The sequence below is a fragment of the Agelaius phoeniceus genome, chromosome 11, assembly GCF_051311805.1.
Source record: "Agelaius phoeniceus isolate bAgePho1 chromosome 11, bAgePho1.hap1, whole genome shotgun sequence".
Taxonomy (NCBI): Eukaryota; Metazoa; Chordata; class Aves; order Passeriformes; family Icteridae; genus Agelaius; species Agelaius phoeniceus.
This window is the reverse complement of record NC_135275.1, coordinates 16471031-16493028: the sequence shown is the minus strand read 5'-3', so window position 1 is coordinate 16493028 and position 21998 is coordinate 16471031. Positions and strand designations below refer to the sequence as shown.

At 39.6% G+C, this 21998-nt stretch overlaps 1 protein-coding gene across 8 annotated transcripts in view; it reads right to left on the bottom strand.

The window, feature by feature from the left end:
• The window catches only part of ATXN7 (ataxin 7), an 87301-nt gene that overhangs the window by 6322 nt on the left and 58981 nt on the right, over window positions 1-21998 (bottom strand). For all 8 annotated transcript variants that reach the window (XM_077184369.1, XM_077184368.1, XM_077184370.1 and 5 more), the window contains 6 exons: window positions 5549-5801; window positions 4631-4893; window positions 3807-3889; window positions 1828-2093; window positions 1215-1413; window positions 219-340 (listed from right to left, as the gene is read on the bottom strand). In XM_077184369.1, coding sequence (XP_077040484.1) covers window positions 219-340; window positions 1215-1413; window positions 1828-2093; window positions 3807-3889; window positions 4631-4893; window positions 5549-5801 — 1186 coding nt within the window. The remainder of the gene's footprint in view (window positions 1-218; window positions 341-1214; window positions 1414-1827; window positions 2094-3806; window positions 3890-4630; window positions 4894-5548; window positions 5802-21998) is intronic.

The window sequence follows — 21998 nt, the reverse complement described above, 5'->3', positions numbered from 1 at the left end:
CACATATCCTAATAATGCTACCTTAAAATGATTGTATCTTGGGGTTGATTAATGCCTCTGATTATGTTAAACTGATAGTTAATTGTTGCAAAAAATCTAAAGCACAGACCATTAACCTTCAGTCTGAACACAAGATTACTTTCTTTAACTAGAATCACAAGGTTCCATGTACTCCTACAACCACCAAGAAGAATCAGAACTCTTTCACTTCTACTCACTTCCACATCTGCGAATTAAGATGCTTCTCCAACATGAAGTCAAGTGCACATCGAATATGGTTCCACCGCTTGTCAAAGACGTAATAACCTCTTCCAATTTGCTGACTACCAAATGTGCAAAACTGAAAAGACATGATTTTTATTGGTGTTTTCTACTTTCAGTGACAACTCTCTGAATAACAATTTGTTTATGATAAATATGCTTTTAGATGTTTAAGTAGAAGATAAAAAAAATAAATTAAGAGTTTTTATGTCTATGGTCCAACAACAATTTTAAATTTTTGGCCTTGGTATATAGAGATAATTTCCTTGTCTTCTGATACTCCCATACTTAATTGAAGAAGTCAAATTTGATTTTAATCAAATCCTTTGATTAAACAGAGAAGGTTAGCAGTATGTCTGTTTATGTATAAACATTATACACAGGGACACATATTTATGTAACATCTACTTCTGAGGATCTACCAGCTACCAGCTAGAAGTCTGTTTCTGAAAGGAATATAATTTGACATCCAGGGCAATAAATTTGATTTTAGTTACACTAACTAACCTTTGTAAAAATTTAAATATTAAAATACCTTACTGCTATCTTTAACATGATGTTGGTAACTTGAGTAAAAAATGTATGTGGGTGTGGACAGGAAAGTCCAATAAGAAAATTGCACCAAAAAGACACTGTTTACTTATTCCAAAACCACAGCCCTTTAGAGCAGTTAGCAATTTCAACTTTAGTATTCTGGCATTTTGTTTTCTTTTAGACTGGGGAAGTGAGCTATGAACACATTTTTTTAGCATGTTTATTTTGCAACTAGTTAAACCTTCTCTGCCTACTAGGCCACAAAATAATTTTCTCAAAATATAGGGAGGGGGAAAAAAAAGAAAAAAGAAAGAAAAAAAGTATCACACACCTCACACAAAACCACCCCTAAAACCCCAAAGTAACTTGTTTACACAATTAGAGGCAGAGACAGACTGAGGTTAACTTTGCAAACGTACAGCGGCTGGTTGAGGATGATGACCTGAATAATGACAATCCAGTTTTTCAACAGGCTCTTCTTTTTCATCACATTCTCCCTCATCACTGGATAACCGAGATGCTGGCTCAGCTGCAGGCAAGGGAGGGTGTGGGGACTCGTGGACAGAAGGAGACTCGCTGGGGGCATTTCCACTGTGCTGGGCTGGACAGCCTGGAGGCCTGGCAAGGCAAGCAGTAACCAGGTGTTATTGAACCCAGTACAGTTAAAAATTCCACCCTTTAAGTGCTTATTATTACTGAGAGAAAGAAATCTGCATTAACAGATCCCTGGTGTTGCCCACGGTCTTGCAACCTGCCAAGGGCAAGCACAGAGTATGGTGGTACCCCTGGAAAAGCAGCGTTGCCCAATTGTTGCTCAACTGCTTCCACTGATTGCAAGTCAGCTTTTACTACTTCAAACAGTAGTTTTACTACTCCCTCCTCACCAGGAGTTGCCCTCAGCAGGTAATTGCTAATTGCAGACAGGCACCAGGCCTGCAGCAAACACACTGCCCCATCCAACAGATCCATATCGCTCCCTCATCAAGCTCCCAGTGTTCATTTCATACCACTGCATCTGCAGATTTTCCTTACCTTGGAAGACTGGGGGGGTGAGGTTTGGGTTTATTAGGTAATAAAGGCTTTGATTCTGTAAGAGTAACTCCATGAGAATTTTGGTGCAGCTCCTGGGAAGTTTTAGTAGGTGAGGGATGTGGTTCCCTGAGAGGGGGCATCTGCTGATGATGATCCGAATGTCGAAGAAGTTCCTTTTCCCTGGTTTTGCTTTTGTGCTCAGCTAACAACACATCAAATCGTTTTCTTCGACCCTGTACAGCCCTCCGCTGGGTTAAGGAATGTGTCTGCAGAACCAGGAATAAATCATTAATCCCAGGCTATGACATTTGTGGAAGTCAAACACTCAAAACATGTGTCAAGAGCTCCAAAACAGAGAAAATCATTACAGTCCTGGTTTAGTAAACAAATGGAAATACGACTTAGAAAACAAACTTTAAAATTGCTTGGTGGATGATTATATCCTTGTCTGATACAGAATAACAAACCCAGCAATTTGGTAAAAGGCTTCTTTCAAACTTCTTTTTAAAAACCAAACTGCCAAATTTTTAATAAGGTTAAGACTAGAACCAAAAATCTTTTTTTACATTGATATTTCAACTGCCAACTCCTGCAAAACCAAGAAGAGAAAATATTTACTTCCACTTCAAAAACTATTCAACAAAATAATGTTTAAAATCAGACTTTAATGGGAGACCTGAAAAATATTTAGAAAAGTACTGTGCTGCCTCCTATAAACTAATATATTCCTTGAAAACTAATGTAATCAAATAGATATTGAGGAATTCAAAACATCCAGCAGAATCCAGAGTCAGGGAGGACTCAAAGTTCTTTGAGTGTCCTGAACACTACAGACAGTAAGATGTGTATGTGTATAAATGGCACCAATTCTAAGTAAGGTGAAGTAAATGGAAGCTATTTTTTCTGAATTGTTTAAGTCAACATAATACCTTTTTAATATGGCACAAAGGGTTTGATTTGGTTCTTTTTAGTAGGTAAAAAATTTTGTCACATAATTCAGACACAAATAGCAATTCCAAAAATTATTTTATGAGTAGTATATTCTAAAGACTTCCTGAGAAATTATTTTACTCTTTCTTTTTCACTTTTGATTTGCCTATTTCTCTTGTAAAATCTTGCAGCTTTTCCCTCCTCTATTAGCAAAACAATTTCCTCCCCACTGTAATTCCAAAAGGGCAATGTGTTCAAGTTCAGTTCCTCTGGGTCATTAGTGCCAGCTTCATGTACCTTTGTTCTGTAGGTGGTTTATTTACCAGACCTTTCCTAAACTGAGGGTAGAGCTGCTCTGCAGGAAAGCACCAAAATATTACACAAGTGCAGGGGATCTGGATTCTTGGTTCCTTGGGAGCAAGTGACAGCCCTCTGTCCCCCAAGGGTTTTGGAGCCAGAGGAAACATTTTGTCAGACTGAAAGTTTTTATGATTGTTTAATTTAGAGTTTGACCTCTAGGTGTGCTCCATGGCTCTTTCAGGAGCTGGCTGCAGCAGTACAACCAGCAGCATTAGCATTTACACAAATTCCTACCAAGAACCTGCTGCAGACTGCTGGGGGGAGAGGAAAGAGTGTGAGAAGGGAAGAGCTTGAATTATTTAAATCCTGCATAAGCAATATTTTCAATGCTTATGAGGAATTTTAAAATTCATGATCTACAACTGGAAGGTTGCTCCCAAAAAGAGAAACACACTGCCCCTGCTACCTACATGTAGAGTGACACAGTTTGTTCCATGTCAACATCCATGTTTAAAGGGTTTATACAAAAATACAAATCTCCAGGTTACTTTGAGAAATGCTTTCTGAATAAATAATTAACTGAACTTCAAAACCAATTTCTTCTTGGTTCTGAGCAATATGTTTTGAGAGGTACCACTTACAGTGGTAATTACCAACAGCAAAAATTTGCAGTTCTCCGTTTTCTATCATGTTCCTCAAGAATTTGAATAAAAACTTTAGATAATCTTATCCTGATTCAGTTATCCTACCTTGCATGTTAAAGACCTAGTACAAGGTTTCCTGGTTTCCACATCAATGACACCACAGTATATATCAGGATCAAATTCTCTCTCTGTCAAAGACACAGTATTGAAAAGTTAGCAAAAGACATTTTGAAATATTAACATTTAGTTTCATCATAGAAATTAATCATATTGGAAACTTCTAAAATATGACACAGGCAAATGTACAAATAAAAATGCACAATAAAATTGTACAAATGAATTTTTCTACACACTCAGCAAGCTTATGGTGTGCTGAAATACAGATCTCAAGTCCACAAACACCTGTAAGCATCCTCAAAGGAGGATGTGACACTCCCTGTTAGGAGCAGAGATCACCATTATGAATTGTGACAAACAAATGGTGGGATTTTGTTTGTTGGCTTTGGCGTCAAGAACTTCTCTACCATTCTATTAACACTTAAAGTAATTGTGGTAAAAGATATAAAGAGCAGACTGGGTTTGCATTTTTCAGTTTATCAGGTGCTAGTTTTCTGTGTACATTTGGACCTTCCATATAGAAAGAAGGAAACTGAAACTAAAATCTTTGGAGATAGTAAGAATGTAATTTTAAAACTGTCGGCATTTGAGACAGGCATTTGAGATCTGTACAGGTTTCTGAAAGGAAACATCAATTTCAAGGTGTTTGCATCCTTAAAGTGTCTGCCAAATTATAGATTTAAATTATAATATTTAAAAACTCTTACTACAATTTACAGTATTACAGGAGTTTTAATTTACTTCTGGAACTTATTTCCATATACATATTTCTACTAAAAGGAATATAACTAATAATAATTTTAAAAAATTACCTGACAATCTTTTATGTAAAAATTTCCTATTATTCGTATTTTCTTCAGGTTTCTTTTCCAAAAATGGAGGCACAGAGAGAAGACCTTTACCATTCAGTATCTGTCCAGGGGAAGGCAAGGGTGGCTTTGGTATTGAGGGACAATTAAGGCCAGTCTTTATTGAGGAACTCACAGTAGTAGAACAAGTTGGACCAACAGCAGCTTTCAGTTGGGCACCATCTATCTTTGGATGAATCTTTTCCACTTTGACAGATGGAGTCATACTGTTATTTATGAAAAAAAAGAGAGAAAAATTGGAAAAAAAATAAGCTAAAATATGTTATCATTTAACAACACTCTGATCTATTCCCAATATAAATGCAAACCTACCTCCTACTATCTTTCTAATTTTCACATTTCTTATGATATCCATAATCTCTCCTGTCCTTTTTTCCCTGACGCTTCAGAGTGTCCAGGGACTTCAGAAACCATTATTTCCATTCATGGACAGAGAGCATCACTGCAAACTGTCCAAAGCAACTGCAATGGACCCATTATGCCCAGTGAGAAATGCACCATTCTGTAGCAGTAAATTTTACCAGCATTGCTGTCATCTCACATGTGGAGGTTGAAAACCACCTGAATCAGAGCTAAAACTCCCTTATGATCAAAGTATGCAGATTACATCAAAGAATTAGGAGCCTCTAGTAAAATGACCTTTATTCATGATGATTTAAGATGCAGCTTTGCAAGAGTTCTTCCTCAGCACAGATACGAGCATTAACTATAACCTTTGACTAAGCTGTGGGAAAAGATCCGGAGGAGTTTAAAATTATTATCTTCTAAACCAAAAACACTCTGAAACAAAAGGAAACTTTCTTGACATTGCAGTGTCTATGCAAGTAACGACATTTAACTCTCTTTCAAAGGCACACTCACATTTTGTCATGGGGAGCTTTGCTGTGCTGTACCGAATGCAGTAACCTGTTGTTTCCGCTGATCTGCAGCTTGTCTTTGGGTGATTTCAACAACTTGGAATTTGATGATGATGCACTAGTACCTCCACTGGATGAACGACTGCTCCCACTTCCACTGCTACCTTTGTTTTTTGAAGGGAAAGATGAAATGAGGGAAAATACTGAAGAGGAGGGAGGAGTCAAAGGCGGCTTGCTGGAGGAGCTGTGTCTTCTTTCTGAAAGAGTGAAAAGGGGTTTTAAGCTCCCATATAGAAAGAATTTGTAAATACTTCATGTCATTTACTCCATTAGCATTTTTCTTGTATTGTCTTGGGAGGTTCCTGCCACACACAGAGCATAGAGGATTCAAGCCTTTCTGTAATCCATGAGGTTCCACTCAAGGCTGGTCTCCAGAGGGTTACCAGAATCTCTTTGAGCTTTGGGAGCTGCACATCTCAGCCAGTAAAGCTTAGCTTTCCCTCCATCTCAAACAATCAGCTCTGGACCTCAGACACACAAACCCAAGAGAACCCTGTCCTTAGGCCAGGGAAGCCAAAATATCACATTCCCTTAAAGGATAAGAATTATCTGTAAGTATGTCTCCCAATCACCAAAATTATATTGAATCCTACATTTTCACTTTTACTTCATGACAAACTTCTGGTATGCTCTACCAGACCTCCAGTATGAAGCACCTCTGGGAACATCAGCTCAAATACTGACCTACACTGGGCTGGTTTTTGTTTGGTTGGGTTTTCCCCTCTTGTTTCTATTTAGCAGCAGCATCAAAAGCAGCAACAGATACTCTTCTACAAAAACCTGAGTATCTGAATTAAGAGAGGTCAGATTCCATTACTGGACGTGTTTTTTAATTAACACCAAACCATGAAAACTTCTATGTTGCTAGCACCAGTTCAGGTAAAAGTGTCTATTGTAAGGGTAGTTCTTTAGAAGCATGAACTCTCAGAACACCTGGCAGCTCCCAGCTCTGCCTACACAGACACAGTGATGGACCCTGTGCTCGCTGACACATGGACACCTGTGATTCCTCGAGGATCTGTGTCATCAATACCTTCTTAAAAGACACTTCTGGCAATCAAGTAAATGAAAACCACAGATCTAAGAGACACAAGAAAGAGGTCTGTCAGGAGAATGCAAAGGCAGTGGTAACACCTCTTTTGCAGCCAAGTATTGTTAGAGGTGCCCAAATCCACCACAGATCAATCTCAGGATCACCTTACAGATTTTGACTCAGTGAACTGTGGAAGCAGCAGGCTACTCATGAAGCTACAAATAGAGCCAAGAGTGACAGCCAAGTCCAGTGCAACCTGTGCAGAAGCCTGTGACACTCTGGGAAATGTAAATTAGTACATCTGTGTTCTATGACCTATTTGGAAGTAGCACTTGAAATGTGTTCATTAGCTTAGAAAAATTAAAATAATGAATTAATACAGAGCTTGGACTAAGAAAGAAACGGAACCAACTCCTGTGTGTTTCTCTGTTTAACTGCAACAATGGGTGCAAACTACCTAACAAATCTTCTGCAAAATACTCATCATTTCTGGATTGGTAATTACCAAGAAGTGGAGAACTCAAGTGTGAAATGCCCGACAAAAATAACAAACAAATTCAGTAACTTATCATCCATCTCAAGGAACAACTGCTTTAAAATTGTAGTATTTAAAACAATTAGTTATCAAAATCATCCACTCAGTTTTCTAGAACAGCTGCCACTGAAGAGACTGTAAATGAAATATTTTAGCATATTTATGCTCTAGTAAATGCCTGTGCTTCTAGTATGACGCAGTGCTTATTGCCAAATGGCTTTTTATAGCAATGGCAAGAATCCCTGAGCAGCTCTGTTCAGTTACTATTTGAGGACTATTAGAGTTCAGTGATGCTACACCCTGTGACATAATGAGAAATCTTACTCAATGCTCTTCCACATTCTGTATATTTAGAAAATTCAAAATCCAAATGCTTATGACAGTTACAAAAAATCTCAAACAAGCCAGTGGATGACTAATGCAATCCTTGGGAGTTTGTTATGATGACGTTGTCTTTCTGAAGGAAGTGAGAGCATTACTTTCTTGAAAAAAAACCTAGCAGATGAAAAGAAGAAGGGACTAGAATAAAACTGACAACCTCCTTGCATTCCATCAATTAGGAAGAAACTAGACAAAATAGTAATCCCAGCTAATTTCTCTTCTGGCAACTGCAAACTGAGATGCTACTGCTATTTGCACAAATGTTCATTCTACAGGCTCAACCAAGTGAGTTTAATAGAAAGTGGTTTAAATTGGTGGTAACAAAAAAAATAAGCTAAGAGAACTAAGGCTGATCACACACAAGTTTACAGTCTACCTGTCAGAGAGGATTTCCATATACAGACACACCCAGAAAAAAAATCCATCAAATTAACATTTTTAGAATTCTGGGACAATTTCTGAAAGAGATATTGTAACACTGCAGGGCTCTGAAATCTTCACTTATCACTTCTGTGCATAACCACAACTTATGTTGTCTATCAACAAAACAAGAAGAATTTTCAGCTCATTTTTCATAACCTGGCTAGGCCTACTTTTTTTGTTGACATACATACAAACAGAGGTAGGGCTGCTACTACAATTTGCTTATATTTAATGTTTTAGTCTTTTTATAACATTCATGGTTTTAAATGAAATCTACTTAAGAACTGCTTTGCAAACCATGTGAAGAGCACTGAAGTCTCATCTTAATAGAGAAAACTAATATTATTTTTGAAACCAGACGTGTTAAGAATTGCATATTTGATCTCATGAATATAGTCACAGACAGATTGCCACAGTTTTTACTGGAAAAATGACTACACAAACTGTCACTGAATAATCAAGACCACCATGCTTTTGATGCTAAGCATATTACAATAATAAATTCTACTAATCTTCTGCCAATTTAACATAGTTCCCATTTGTCATTAATTCTGTCTCAGCCCGAAAACATTTAAAAATATAACTATCTCCAGGTGTTCAGTTTTCAAATTTTAAAGGCTCCAATCACATCCCTTTCCTTCACATAACTCTTAAGAGGAAAACAATTTTTTAATGTCATGATTGCTTATATAGCAGATCAAAGTGATAGTCCCATTTCTGTGCCTGTGTATGATGATTCTAAATCCTAAAATTTAGGGGAAATAGGGGTTTTATTGTTGTTGTTGCTTGGGTTTTTATGTTGGTGGTTTGTTTTTTTTGTTTGTTTGTTTGGTTGGTTGGTTGGGGTTTTTTTGTTTGTTTTGCTTTTTAAATATCAGAAAAAAGTAAGTTTTGGCTTTGGACAAAGAACCCAAAAGTCTTCCTTGATGCCACAGCACTGGAAAGAATCTGATCTAAAATGACAGCTGTGTTTAACACTAAACTTTAATAGGCAAACTCCTTCTTAAACACCTTTGCATTTCTACAACAGGTTTGTGACACTGTGGAGAAGGGCTGGGCAGAGTTAGAAAGCTGTGAAGAGAGATGGCATCCCATGTCTCTGCTCCATGACCAGGATAACTGTTAACTATCAAGCTGGAAAAACACAGCATCTCTGTGCTATAGCTGAGCAAGTATTATATATGCATCAAGGCAAAGGACACAGGACTTCCTGATAAAATAGATATTGATAATATAGATCTCTTCCAGAGCTTAAAAAAGGCTTTACCTGGCCCTTAGTCTGGTTACCAATTTTCTTGGGTTTACAAATCCTATTTTGCATTGTCTATTTCCTACTAAACATGTAGCAATCTCTGACAAAGTGCAAAAAAGTAACCTAGAAGGGGCAGGAAAAAGAAAAAAGATGGAAAAAAAAGGAGAGAGAGAGAGAAAGCTTCTTATTGTGTTTGGCTACTACTGCTTACTCTTCTATCAATGAGTAAACAGTTGGACTTACTGTGATTCATAACTTATTGCTATATTAAAAGACAATATCCTTTTATAAAAAAATATATTTTTCATAAAATGCCACTTTCTTTGCCGCATGCTTACAAAAAAAATTAAGAAAAAATTAATTTAAGAGCAACAATAATCTTAAAAATTTAAGACATTCATCCCAGGTTTATACTTATTTCAGAAAAGCCAGCAAGTATTTTGTGCTGTTCATTCTCTCTGGGCATCAATTAATAGCTTTGGGCAGCAAATACAAGATGTACAGATCAAGTTTCATAAACCCATTTTTTTTATACCGACTCCTTACATAAGTACTGGGCAAAAAGTCAAAGTGCCCTGTGTCAGTGCTGGTGCAGCTGCAGTACAAAGCACACCCAGGAGCATACACATGAGTTTGGTTCAGCTAGACATGCTGGAACTTCAGTGAACATTCAGAAAAAGAGTTAACACACATTAAGAGTATTGTGTAGAGTAAGTGTTAGAGTATACTTCTCCAACTATAGGATTAGATGTGCATATTGAAACAAAGCATTAAAAAAGCTTTATGCTTAAGTAATTGTTATTTCATGTCTGTATCACAAAGTGTAAGCACAATAATCATGAAACTTAAACTTGTCCTTTTCTCTAGCATACTGAGCTACTGTGTGTCTTGTCGTCTGAGAAATTTAGACAGGCATATTAAAACAAACATCTTCTACCTGAGGATAAAAAACTTATTTTCTGTCAGTAAGAGTATTTCATCCCTAGAATAATGGAGACCCAGTTGGAGAGCTAATTGCCTTTCTCCAGCAAACTCAGATCCATGACATGACAGCAGAGCACAGACACTGCTATGGAAGGGCACCTCAACATAGCTCCAGATTTTACTCAGCAAGCAACTAAAATCTCCTTTGCAGCTCTAGTCCTCTAGTCTAGCTCTGATCTCACCATGACAAAGATAAAAAAAAAAAAAATTAGGTCCATGAGGATTTTGCAGGAGAAACTGGGAACTAAAACAATCACAGGCATAGCAGGCAAATTACTCCTCCTTTGCTGCCACCCTGGCAGTGTGCAGCTGCTTGGTCTGTGCAGGAGCTTGATCTGCTGCTCACTCACTTATTGCTGCTTCATTATCCTGCTCTAATCACGGGACCTAGATACCAAGGATTCTGCCTTAATCTTCCCCTGATGTCCCTTTAATCATGCCATCAATTCTGTGCACACTCTAAGTCAGGATGAGGTCACTCCAACTGTGTGGTGTTTGATCTTACACATTCAGTTGAACAGAGAGGAGCTGAACAAAGCCATCTTCACTTCAGCAAGGTTACAAACCAGAATATTGATGGAGCCCAAGCAACCAGGATGACAGACCAACAAGGCCTGACAGGCACCAGTGCTTCTGTCGTGTCCTGAGATGCTTTGTCTCACTGTTTCATAAAAAACCATTGGTTTGCATCTGGCAGCTGATATTACTGGTTTATCAGTGTTAGCAAAACCACAAGAAGAAACCAAGTGACAGTCATGTATGCTTGTAGCACTAAGAAACAGCCATATATAATATCTTTTAAACAGATAATGGCCAAGCAATACTGAGGCAACCTTATGTCTTGCACTTCCTCACTTGAGAAATACTCAGCACAGTAAGTTTATAATTTTCCTATACATTTATTTTGGAGAACTAAAATCTACTCACAAGTGATCACTGTGCAAAGTATGTTCAATAAAGGTGTGTTGAATTATGCATAAACAGGGTCAGTTTTTTGCTGCCATTGAAGAAAAGAGAGGGAGAAATGGAAAGTGATCATCCTCACTAGTAAGATTCTGAATGCCAACTTCAGTACTTTGAAATATTTCAAAGAGGAGATAATTATGTAACTATAATTTAGGCTACATTATGATTTTGATGGTATAACTACAGCACAGCCAGGATGGGTTTTAATTTCTCTAGTAACACACAATACCTGGGCAGGAATGCTGTCTCCTCTATGGTACCTGCTGCAAAACAGCTCCAAACCCAGCACACCTCCCCTGAGAGCCAAGATTGCCACCACAGGAAAGAGTGAGGAGCAGATTGCAAACACAGTTATTAGGAATATAACAATAAATTAATGTATTTAAATAAATAACCTTCAAGTATCTCCCTTTCCCAACTGCTGCCCCTCCACAACCAGTTTTCTCGGTTTTCCTTATTTGTTACTAATCCTTTCAAAACCCCCTTGTATTCAGCACACAAATGGTTCTGTAATCAATTTCCACAGGATTTAAAATTCCTCTGTAAAATACATGGGTTTTCCCCTGAAGCACCAAGCACAGTGCCATCCCAAGTCTGCAGACAGCCTGGGCTTTTCTGTGTTGTGTAGTGGCAAACTGGAATTAAGGACACTCCCATCAGCTTCGCTTGAGCTATTCAGAGTCCCCTCAGACCAGTAAAACTCTTCAGAACAGGGTGGGAAAACTGAGAGAAGCAGGACACTAAATTATTCATGGAGCAGAACCACAAGCAAAAATGGAGCCAGGGAGACCTGGCTGTTGGAACATTTCCCCTCATCACCCAGAGAAGGATGTTCACCTCATCCTCCTCCTTGCTCAGGCAAACCCAAATCCAAGGGCTTTAACATCCAAGACCAAACTTCTGGTACAGTTCCCCAATGAACTTGCCAAGAAGTGTGGTCAGTAACTGTCCTATAAATCTGTTAGGCACTGAAATACAAATATGGCAAAGTTATTATGGAAGGGCAGTAGAGTGTCTCAGATGGTAATGGGGCCATGGAGAGATTACAACATCCACACTATGAACACTAATCTCTGTAGCCTGTTAATGACACAACAATACCTGTCTGATTATAAGGCAGGTATTGAGTAAGTAATTCTTCCACTATTAAAAAAAAATAATTCTTCTTTGAAATAAACTTCAGAAGAGCCACAGTGCTGACAAACAAGAGCATCAAACAGACAGGGGTAAGCAGTACAGATCAGCAGTGCCTCAAGATGCACTGGGGGTCAGCTTTGACACTCTGGGTCAGCTTTCTCCAAAATACAAGACAACAGTTTTCCAGCTGCTTATGGTTACCCTGAATGACAATAAAGAAAAGCTTCAGTTTTTCAAAAAAAGGTATAAAGCAAATTCAAAATAAATACCTCATCCCAACATTATTCCAAAGTTTTTATTAAACTTTGGTAAACAAAAGATTAATAAAGAATGGTGCGTTAAAATATGCAAATAAAAAAGGGATGAACCACCAGCTAATTTCTGCTTTTCTCCTAATTTCTGCTTTTCTTGCTCTCAGCCCACTCTCTACCCAGAAATTAGATTTATATCTCTAACACCACGTTCTTCCTCTTCAGCAGCAACAATGTTCCTGAGAGGACCTTATCACATAATATAATACTGTCATGACTTCAGATGAGCTCACCTATCCAAATGCCTGCCTGGCTTTCATCTTCCCAATGCTTCTATTCACACCAGATTGGGAATTAAATGTTTTCCCCTGTAGCTATTTCTTTACACCTATGTTGACTGTCAGACTTAGTTCTGCTACAAAAGAAAAGGTGCTGACAATGAAAACTTGCTTAACAGCTGTTAGTGACCCAAAATACAAAGGGGGCTACAGCTAACTCGAAGTTCTGAAGATGGGTATAAAAGAAAGGCCTTGAAATGGAAAGCTCTCCACACAAAAGAGATCAACAAGAGGGAATTGACTTTGAGCGTGGAAATGGGAGGAAATATCACAGGGTGTACACAAAAATAGTGATGTCAGCTAAGGAAATCACATTCTTTGATTTTGTCACTAAGAAACTAGAGGATAAAAAGACACTGAGCACAAATATTTTTCTTATGTACTGCATGACTAACTAGTGACATCCACTGCCATGATACAAGAGCTTTGTAAGATTAAAAACTAAAATATAAACACGTACACAGCTATTTGAACTGGCCAACCTCAAAGCCCCTCTCTGCTGATGGAAGTGAGGACGGAGCTCCGGGGCTCTCTCTGATGTCACACCCATGTCTCATCTGTCACACCTACAGATGTGCAAACCCATGTGCTTCCCTTTGGCAAAGAGGGCACTCCACACTGAGGGGCAGTGCCCACCTGCAGGAAAAACTCAAGATATGAGAACAGCATGGGGTTCTGCCTGCACTGCTAGCACCCCTCTTTCTGTTCTGAGGTTTTAAGCACGAAATGTTTAACTCTTTCACAATGGAAAAGGATGATGGGAAGCGAAGCAGTGGTATTGTAATATTTTTCAAATTTCCAAAATTTGAAATCTCTTGAAATGTAACCATGCAATTTGCAATATCAATAGAAAGCAAATAACTTGGTTTCTTCTTTTAAGTCAAATCCTTACATTACTTTACCCCAATTAAATGCATAGACATGGGAACATTAGTATTTAGTATCTGTGGTTTAGGATTTAGTATTAATTTCTAAGTTTTACCCAATTTTTAGGCATTAGCAAGTTTCGAAGGATAAAAAAATACCACTGCTACTTATTTCATTATCACTGATCAATCAAAATTGGCATTAAACAACTGTTTTCATGTGTAAAAACACTGGCCACGTTAAACTTTACACTAATTAAAAATTTACTGCAGCAAAATCCTAGGGAAATCACTAATACAGTCAAATGAGGGCACAGGCCTACTGTGCCTGCACAATAGTGTCTTTCAAATTAAATATTACCAGCCTTTTCACACTTCCTTTTGAAAGAATGGAGCAATGCTGTGATTAGGATGTGCTAACTAAAATGTTTGTGCAGTTTAACCTTTTAAATGAAAAACATGACTGCACTTTACACATGCAGGCTGTGCCTGCGTTTCCCATTTCCTCCGGAGCCCAGACCCTCCTGCCCACAGCCAGCCATCCGCAGAGTGTAACACCAGCGTGTTTGCCCTCTGATTTACGAATTACACGGGCGAGCACGCCCAGGAAAACAAGCTAAAATGAACACACTCTTACTAGTTTATTTAATTAACATTTTGATTAACAGCTGCCAATTTATCTAAGCGGCTGACGGGACTGCAATCGGCTGTCTAATGTTTGATTGCTATTTTTTTTTCTCTTGCGAGTCTCCCCATCTGAGCTGTGGCTTTTGGGGATTTTCAGGTTTCCGCGGGGAGCGAACTCAAAGCAGCAGCGTCTGGCGCTGTGTGGCACTGCCTCTGCCCGGCCTGCAGCCCTAAGGATCAGAGCTCCGGGGTTTGTCCCTGTCCGTGGCCAGCTCGCTGCCCGCCCGCTTTTGGAGCCGTGCCAGACGGCTCCGGTGACATTTCAGAAGGGCTCACGGGGCCGCTTGCAGTGTTTAATCCCTCGCTGTGGGATTTTCCACGCCGTGCACAGAGCTCGCCGAGGCCCGCGGCTCCGCAGGCAGCGCCGCCGGCCGCAGCCGGGCTGGCCACGGGAGCTCCGGGCTGGCCTCGGGCACCCCCTGGCCACGGGAGCTCCGGGCTGGCCTCGGGCACCCCGCGGCCACCAGTGCCCCCAGACCTCTGCCCAGCCCCGGCTTCACCCCAAACTTGCTGCCAGCCGCTCTGGGGGTGGCTCCGGCGCTGGTCAGACACAGCCAGGCCCAGGCTCTGTGGATGCTCCTGTGATTCCCACCGAGAGCTGCCAGGCCTTGCCAGCGGCTCCAGGACAATTTCTCCAGAAACGTGCCTGTCACCAGCCACCCCACCGCGGGTAACACGGCCCAGCCTGGGGACACACGGAGCTGCAGCTCCCTGGGGTATCCCTGCTCCGAGGGACACACAGTCCCTGCACCCTGGCAGAGACTCCTGCTGTGCTGTTCCAGCAGCAAAAATTCACTATTTACTGGCCTGAACTTCCAGATGGGTCTCCATGTCCCAAGTCTCCATGCTCTGAGGTCTGACTGTCAAGGTCTGATTTCCACCCAAGCCAGGACATGGACAGTAAAATCTAATTTTTACCAAATGATTAATTTCTGGACCATTTCCTAAGAAATCACTTATAAAAATTACAGCATATCTGCTGACAAAAGGAATAGGGAAAACCAGTTTGTGGCTTTTGCTCTTATTTTAAGTAACCATAATCAAAGCTGAAATTTTTGGTCTTCCCTCACTTATCAAATTACACACAAATTCATTTTTAAAACCAAGCAAATTACTTTTTCACTAAAATAAGAAGTTTGCCAAGAAGAGAGGCAGCTGGCTTGTACAACACCTTTGTGTATTAGCATCAGTGTGTTATAACACTACTTTTCATCATTAAGAAGGTTTAAACAGAAGAAGGGAGTACCATTTCAGCAGACCGGGCTTTGTTATGGTTGGGGGTTTTTTTTCTTTATTTAAAGAAACTTGCAGAAACCTGGAGGTTACTGCTCCTATTACCAAGCTTAGAAATTAATACTAAATCCTAAACCACAGATACTAAATGCGAACGTTCCCATGTTTATGCACTCAGAATACTAGACAACAACCAGCTCCTCTGTGGCTACCAATTTCAAGAAGTTGACAGTTCATGTCACCTACCCATTAATTGTTAATGACAACTGAGAAATACAAAGACACTTCCTTGGATTATGCTGTTTTTAAAACACTACTCCTTCCACCACTAAAATTAGTACCAGAGGCATGTATGTTTTTAAAGGATTTGTTTCTACCATACACCCTTCTACTTCACACCCATAATTAAAACTGGATAAGTCCCCAACAGATTTTAGTGGTTCACAAAATTCTTGACTTCAAAATACTATGTGGGGAACCAGCACTGATGTATTTGTTAGAAACTAGGATTTTTACTCTTTGATTTGACTCATTCTTATTTTAGGGACAAGAGGGCAAGTAAGATTTATTTTGTTGCTTGTTCCACAAATAAACTGACCAAGATCAGGCAATGTAATTCCCACATGGAACAATGCAGAAAGCTGTCTTCCTTCTGGGTAAGAGTGAGGACAAAGAACCCAACTGCTAAGAAACCCCAGCAGCTGGGCATCAAGGCAGGAGCTGGAATGGAAGGGAGAGGCATAACGGGACACTCACACAGGGAGAGCAGCCTGGGCCCATGGGAAGGCACACAATGGCACAGAGAATACAATGGGATTTTTTGCCTGCCTATGTTATAGCAGGAGGATATATGCCAACTGCCTCAATCCAGGCATTTTTACCTACTATTTTCCAATGTCTAAAGGCTTCTGAGTAACACTAAGCAGTAAATATTCACAAGGTTTCACCTTGAGATGGATTGTGCATGTGGCACAGTGAAATTATGTGCTGCCAGCGTACTGTGACAAATGCAAAAGTAATTTTACTTAACGTAGTAAAAGCAACCCATTATGTAAGGCAATGAAATTATTAAGTTCTTTTCCTGGTACTAAATATTGCAAGAGGTTTTATTTTCTAACAACAACACTTGAAGCCATTGAAAAAAAAAATCTCCAAAACATCAACAGCATTAGATTCAATATAAACACTCATACCATCAGTTAATACCTGAGTTCAGAAGGCTAAAATGAGCCCTGCAAGCTGTGATAATGCACTGTGCAGATCCATACACAAAGAACACCCACCTGCACACGCCGCTCGCTCCCAGGGAACGAGGCTGCAGAAAGGAGACTCCTGCTCTGGCATCAGGACAGTGCAGGAGGGAGAGAAGCAGTTTGATATCAATCACTGCAGAGAACCCAATTTCCAGGTCTTTGGAGTTACACGATCACCCAAGAAGGACAACTTGAACTGTGCCAAAACCATTGCAATGGAAGAAAGTTTGCTTCCTACCACTCCAGATAAAAAACAGCATCAACCCCCTCCTTTTTTTAATTTTCTCACTGAACACATGAAACACAAAAAGGTATTTATATAATTTGTGATGCTATCACTACACACACACATACAGTAGCTCCCTTTTATGAATGAGTACTGCAGAATGTCAAGGAACTGAAAACAAACAAACAAGAAAAAAACTGGGGGAGTGGAGAGAATCCAGAAGTTGAAGTATCCTGTGCATTTTGCATTGCCAGGAAAAGTGATTTTAAGAATAAAAATATTCCAGCCAATCTTTTACTTGCATTACATTTCTTGTCTGGTTTTGTAAACTGAGATAAATGCAGGTCTATCATATCTCCTTCCACTTGTCTACATTACAGTGTTCTGTATGTCAAAATTAGGCTGATTGTAGTAAAATTGAAGAGCTGGATTTGAGATAGTGCCCTCCCACCCCCTGCTGGGAGATGTTCTGAAGATACTGGTGTTTATCATTAACAATAAAAGCAGCATTCAGACAGCAAAGGTAGGACTTCTTGGTACTGTTACAGAAGGAAAGCAGGAAGATCTTTGCTGGCTGGACACCATGAGCACATTCCAGCCCAGTCGTGCACATGTCTTATTAAACTGGCCAGCAAAAAAAAAAAAAAAAAAAAAAAAAAAAAAAAAAAAAAAAAAAAAAAAAAAAGTAAAACACGACATGAAACCTGAAGCTCTGTCTATGCACAGAACAGGAGGTGGTGCAATGGGAGAGTGATGGCAAAACACACAGGACAAAGCCACAGACAACCAGGCTTCACTGTCTTCACCACATATTAAGACTCACTTATCCTTTCTCAAAATTCAGCAAACTCAGGCACTGGTTTCACAACCACTTTAAACTGGCTGCTGCGAGCTAATACTGCCACAGGCAAAAAGCATTCCTGCCCTCTCCCCAGCCCTGACCACTCAGTCTGAGCCTCTGCACCATCTGCTCTGTCCACAACAAAGAGCAGAGCCATCCGCTCAAAGGCCTGACAGTGTCACAGAGCAAATGCCTGCCTGTGCCAAAGCTGGCAGTGAACGGAGCGAGGACTAGCGAGAATTAAACTGTGACTTGATCCCAGGGAGAGGGCAGCAGGCGCAAGAACTGGGCACAAAAACCAACTGGGTTGTGAGCTGCAGTAATGATAACTTTGCCAGTTCCTAGAAGCGTTGAGGGGTACATAGAAAAAAATCAGACTCCCAAGGAATTTCATCTGATTGATATCAACAGTGCATAAGCTGGGCTTGCTTACACTGCAGCCTGCTTATGTTTACATTTAGTACTGTCTAAGATGATTTTGTTGTAAATATTTTGCTTTAAAGAGATTGTTTGGTTACTGGCTACTATTATTATTCTTCCTGGAAGGAAGAGAATAATGGGCTTTGAGCCAACATCAAACATCTTAAAGTTGATCAATTGAGGACTCCAGCATTGTTACTTGGAAAATCAACTTTGCTGCTGTGGGGGGGTGCATGGAAAGAACACTTTGATTTGCTACATGACACCACACAGTCAGCCTTAGCAAAAGAGCAGCAAAATCACAAAAAAAGTAATGCTACTGCCTTGTATTTGGAAAAGAGGGCTCTGAAGTACCAGCATGAATTAAATTCCCAGAACCTCCAGAACCACATGGCAATGGATTTTGAAATACATAGATTTTTTTCACTAGCAGCTGAAGTGTTTTACATACTGCAGAACAAAACAAATATACTGGGCAAGATTACTGGTTTTGATGTTTTCTTTTCCAAGTGAGCAAGCTTAGAAGTTCCTCAGGTTTCAGAAAACTGGAGTGAGTCCAAAATAAAATAGATGACTGAGTACAGAGGAACAACTTGACAGGCTTGTTGGTGCACAATCAAGTGACAGCATTTTATGCCTTAGTATCAACTCCACTTACACAACATGCTTGTTTACACCAGAAAAACAAAATATAACTGCTACTCATGCAGCACATGTGCACACATAGAATAAAGGTTTCTAGACACAATTATGTCATTTCCAGGGACTAAAATTAGGAAAGGACATCGAGTCCATTAGATTTCAAGTGTACAGCCACAGCTATTGTGAATCTCTGCCACCTGGACAACTGGGACAGGGCAGAGGAAATAGCAAAGAGTCCAGGAGCTCTGCAGGGCTTTCACCACATCCTAACTATCTGCCAACTCCAGCCTTCCTAGATATGTTCTTGTAATCACAGAAAAAGAAGATAAGCATGGCCCTAAAGGTCGGTGCCCATCCTCAGTCTGAGTAGAGACGAATCCCACAGAGATACAAACTTGGCACTGACCAGTTCCTACATGTCCTTCTCAGTCTGTGGCAAGCAAGATGTGAGCATCAAGCCTTGCAATACCACACACATGTATAAGTTCATATAATTTCTATGGCTATTAAAGCAGTCCCAGGTATTTTTAGAAGCTAGTTGGTGGATTGCTTCGTGACCCACAGAATGACCTTTGGTCAAATAGTACATGTCACTGTGATGGGAGGGGACTGAACTGTGGCAGTTTTAAAACCTTTCCTCTGACCTTAGAGGACAGGAGAGAGCCAGTGTGGCATCTTTCCAGGCATATACATGGTTACATGTGGCTTGTCAGAGGCTGCAAGCCAAAATGAAAATGAAGAAAATGAGTGCTAGCTAGTCCCATGCCAATGATGAGCAGGGCCAGAGCTTTCACAGAGTACTATAGGGCTTCTCATTATACTCTAGAAAAGTGAAGGAAGTAAAAACGATTTACTTCATGAAGCCCACCCTAATACAGTAGAAAACCAAAATGCTTAAGAACTCAGGTGACAACTTCAGCCATGCAGTAACAAAAGAAACACAGCCAATTTTCCTCTTAGCAAGAAGAGCCATGAATTCCATGTGAGTACCATATGTACCATCACACAGTGATGAACAGCTCTTAAAACTCCCAGTGTACATCACATAAAAATGACAGCTCCAACCCAGCTCTACTGATAATCTACAAACATCGGAAAGTTTTAGGCTCAAGGTAGAAGGGTGCCCTGAAAGGGGAACAAACACCTTCTATCTAATGCACAGAATTCACCACAATGCTCCACAGAAACCAGGGCTTTTCCAAGAGCCAGACATGACAAACAGGTTCTTTGCAACCAGTAGGGTCAGACACGGAGGACACAGCACAAAACCACTCCTGGCCTGGCAGAGGGAGAAAATCCTGTGTGGTGAAAACGTGGGAAGGTGATCTGGCTAAAAGAAAACACTTCCTTTTGGAAAGCTACTTCATATAGAATGGTGAATTAAAGGTTTTGTGACAATCTTGCCAAACAACAAGGAAAAACTCAGTTATGTAGGAACTGCTTCAGCCCTGCAGGAGCCTGGTCTAATTGCATCCTTTACAAAGCAGTGCAGAGGGAGAGTGTCATACCAACCTGGGCAACTTGTTATCAGGGGAAGAGAGAACAGAAAATAGGACAAGAATCTCTTGACAGTGGTCCTTCTTTCTCTAATGCAACTTGGTGAAACAAAACAGGATTGCTGCCTCTGTGGCCAGCAGCACTCTGACACAGCAGAACTTGCATAAGGCACAAATGTTTTTCGTATATTTTTTTGGTATTGTTGAAAAGATTAATCTGCTTCCCAGCTGCACAATAACTGCTGGAATATATACACAAATTAGAGTAAAAATAATTATTTTCTATACAAACACTACATTACATATTTGTTTCATCAATAGGAGATAATAAGGTTTGGAAGTATTTTGGCTGCTACTGCCTGAGGTAACTAATGAAGGCCTATTAGACAATAATATTATCACAAACTTACATAAAATTACATATAATATTTATCTATTCCTGTTTATTTTCTACATTTAAAAAAGATGTTTTTAATTGATCCATACTGTTATGGAGCTCTCACAGAGTTGGATAATGCAAGAGCTAATCAAAGACTGCTACTGAAAAGCTGTTTGAATATTTGTTACAGGTAGACACGACACACCACTTAGAAATCTGAATTGCCTTCCAGGCCATTTACATTATTTGGATATAATTATTTAGTGTTAAACTGAATTAAGCCTAATGAGAAGCTTAAAAAGGTGGCATTAATTGTATTATTTTGAAAGTGAATTTCACCCTGCAGTTATTTATTAACTTTAAAAAAAGCCATGTGGTTATTGATTGCTCTGCATCAATAAACTTACAGGTTTCATTGTATAGAAAGCGTTATACACTCCCTCTTCTGGTTATATCTTAAAAACACAGTTTCTGGACTTAAAGTGTATCATATGTTAGTTTTTAAGTGTATCATATTGCTTGGAAGAAAAAAACCCTCAAGGAAGTATCACGTTTCTTTTTAAAAAGTCAGCAAACTGGTGATCAAAAGCAAATAAATAACAGGTGAAAACTACTTGACATAATGCCCAACTAAAGTAAGTAGCAGCTACTTTTTAGCTGTGTCTAAAACCAAAATGTTATAGATTTCTTTTAATTTGGTAAGAAAAGTATTGTCCCAAGTCTTTCTGAAAGCTTGACTCGTGCCTAATGCCTGCTTACCATTCAGCGCACTATTGCTGTAGGTGAGAATGTAGATTTTAAAATCCTGCCTATTTTTCCAGAGGTGGCGGTTGAAGTTCCTGCAAAACATTGTTTTTATGTTGGTCCAGCAGGGATAACTTTTTTCCACCTAGTACACTACACCTCACCTTCCCTGGGGGGGCATTCTTCTAATAGCAAAAGCTGCTGAAGGCTACACATACATCCTACTGTCTAAAAAATATTATTCACAGTATGGAAAATGAGAATTGTGGAATAACATTAAGAAGTCCAATCAGAAACAGTAAAAGCA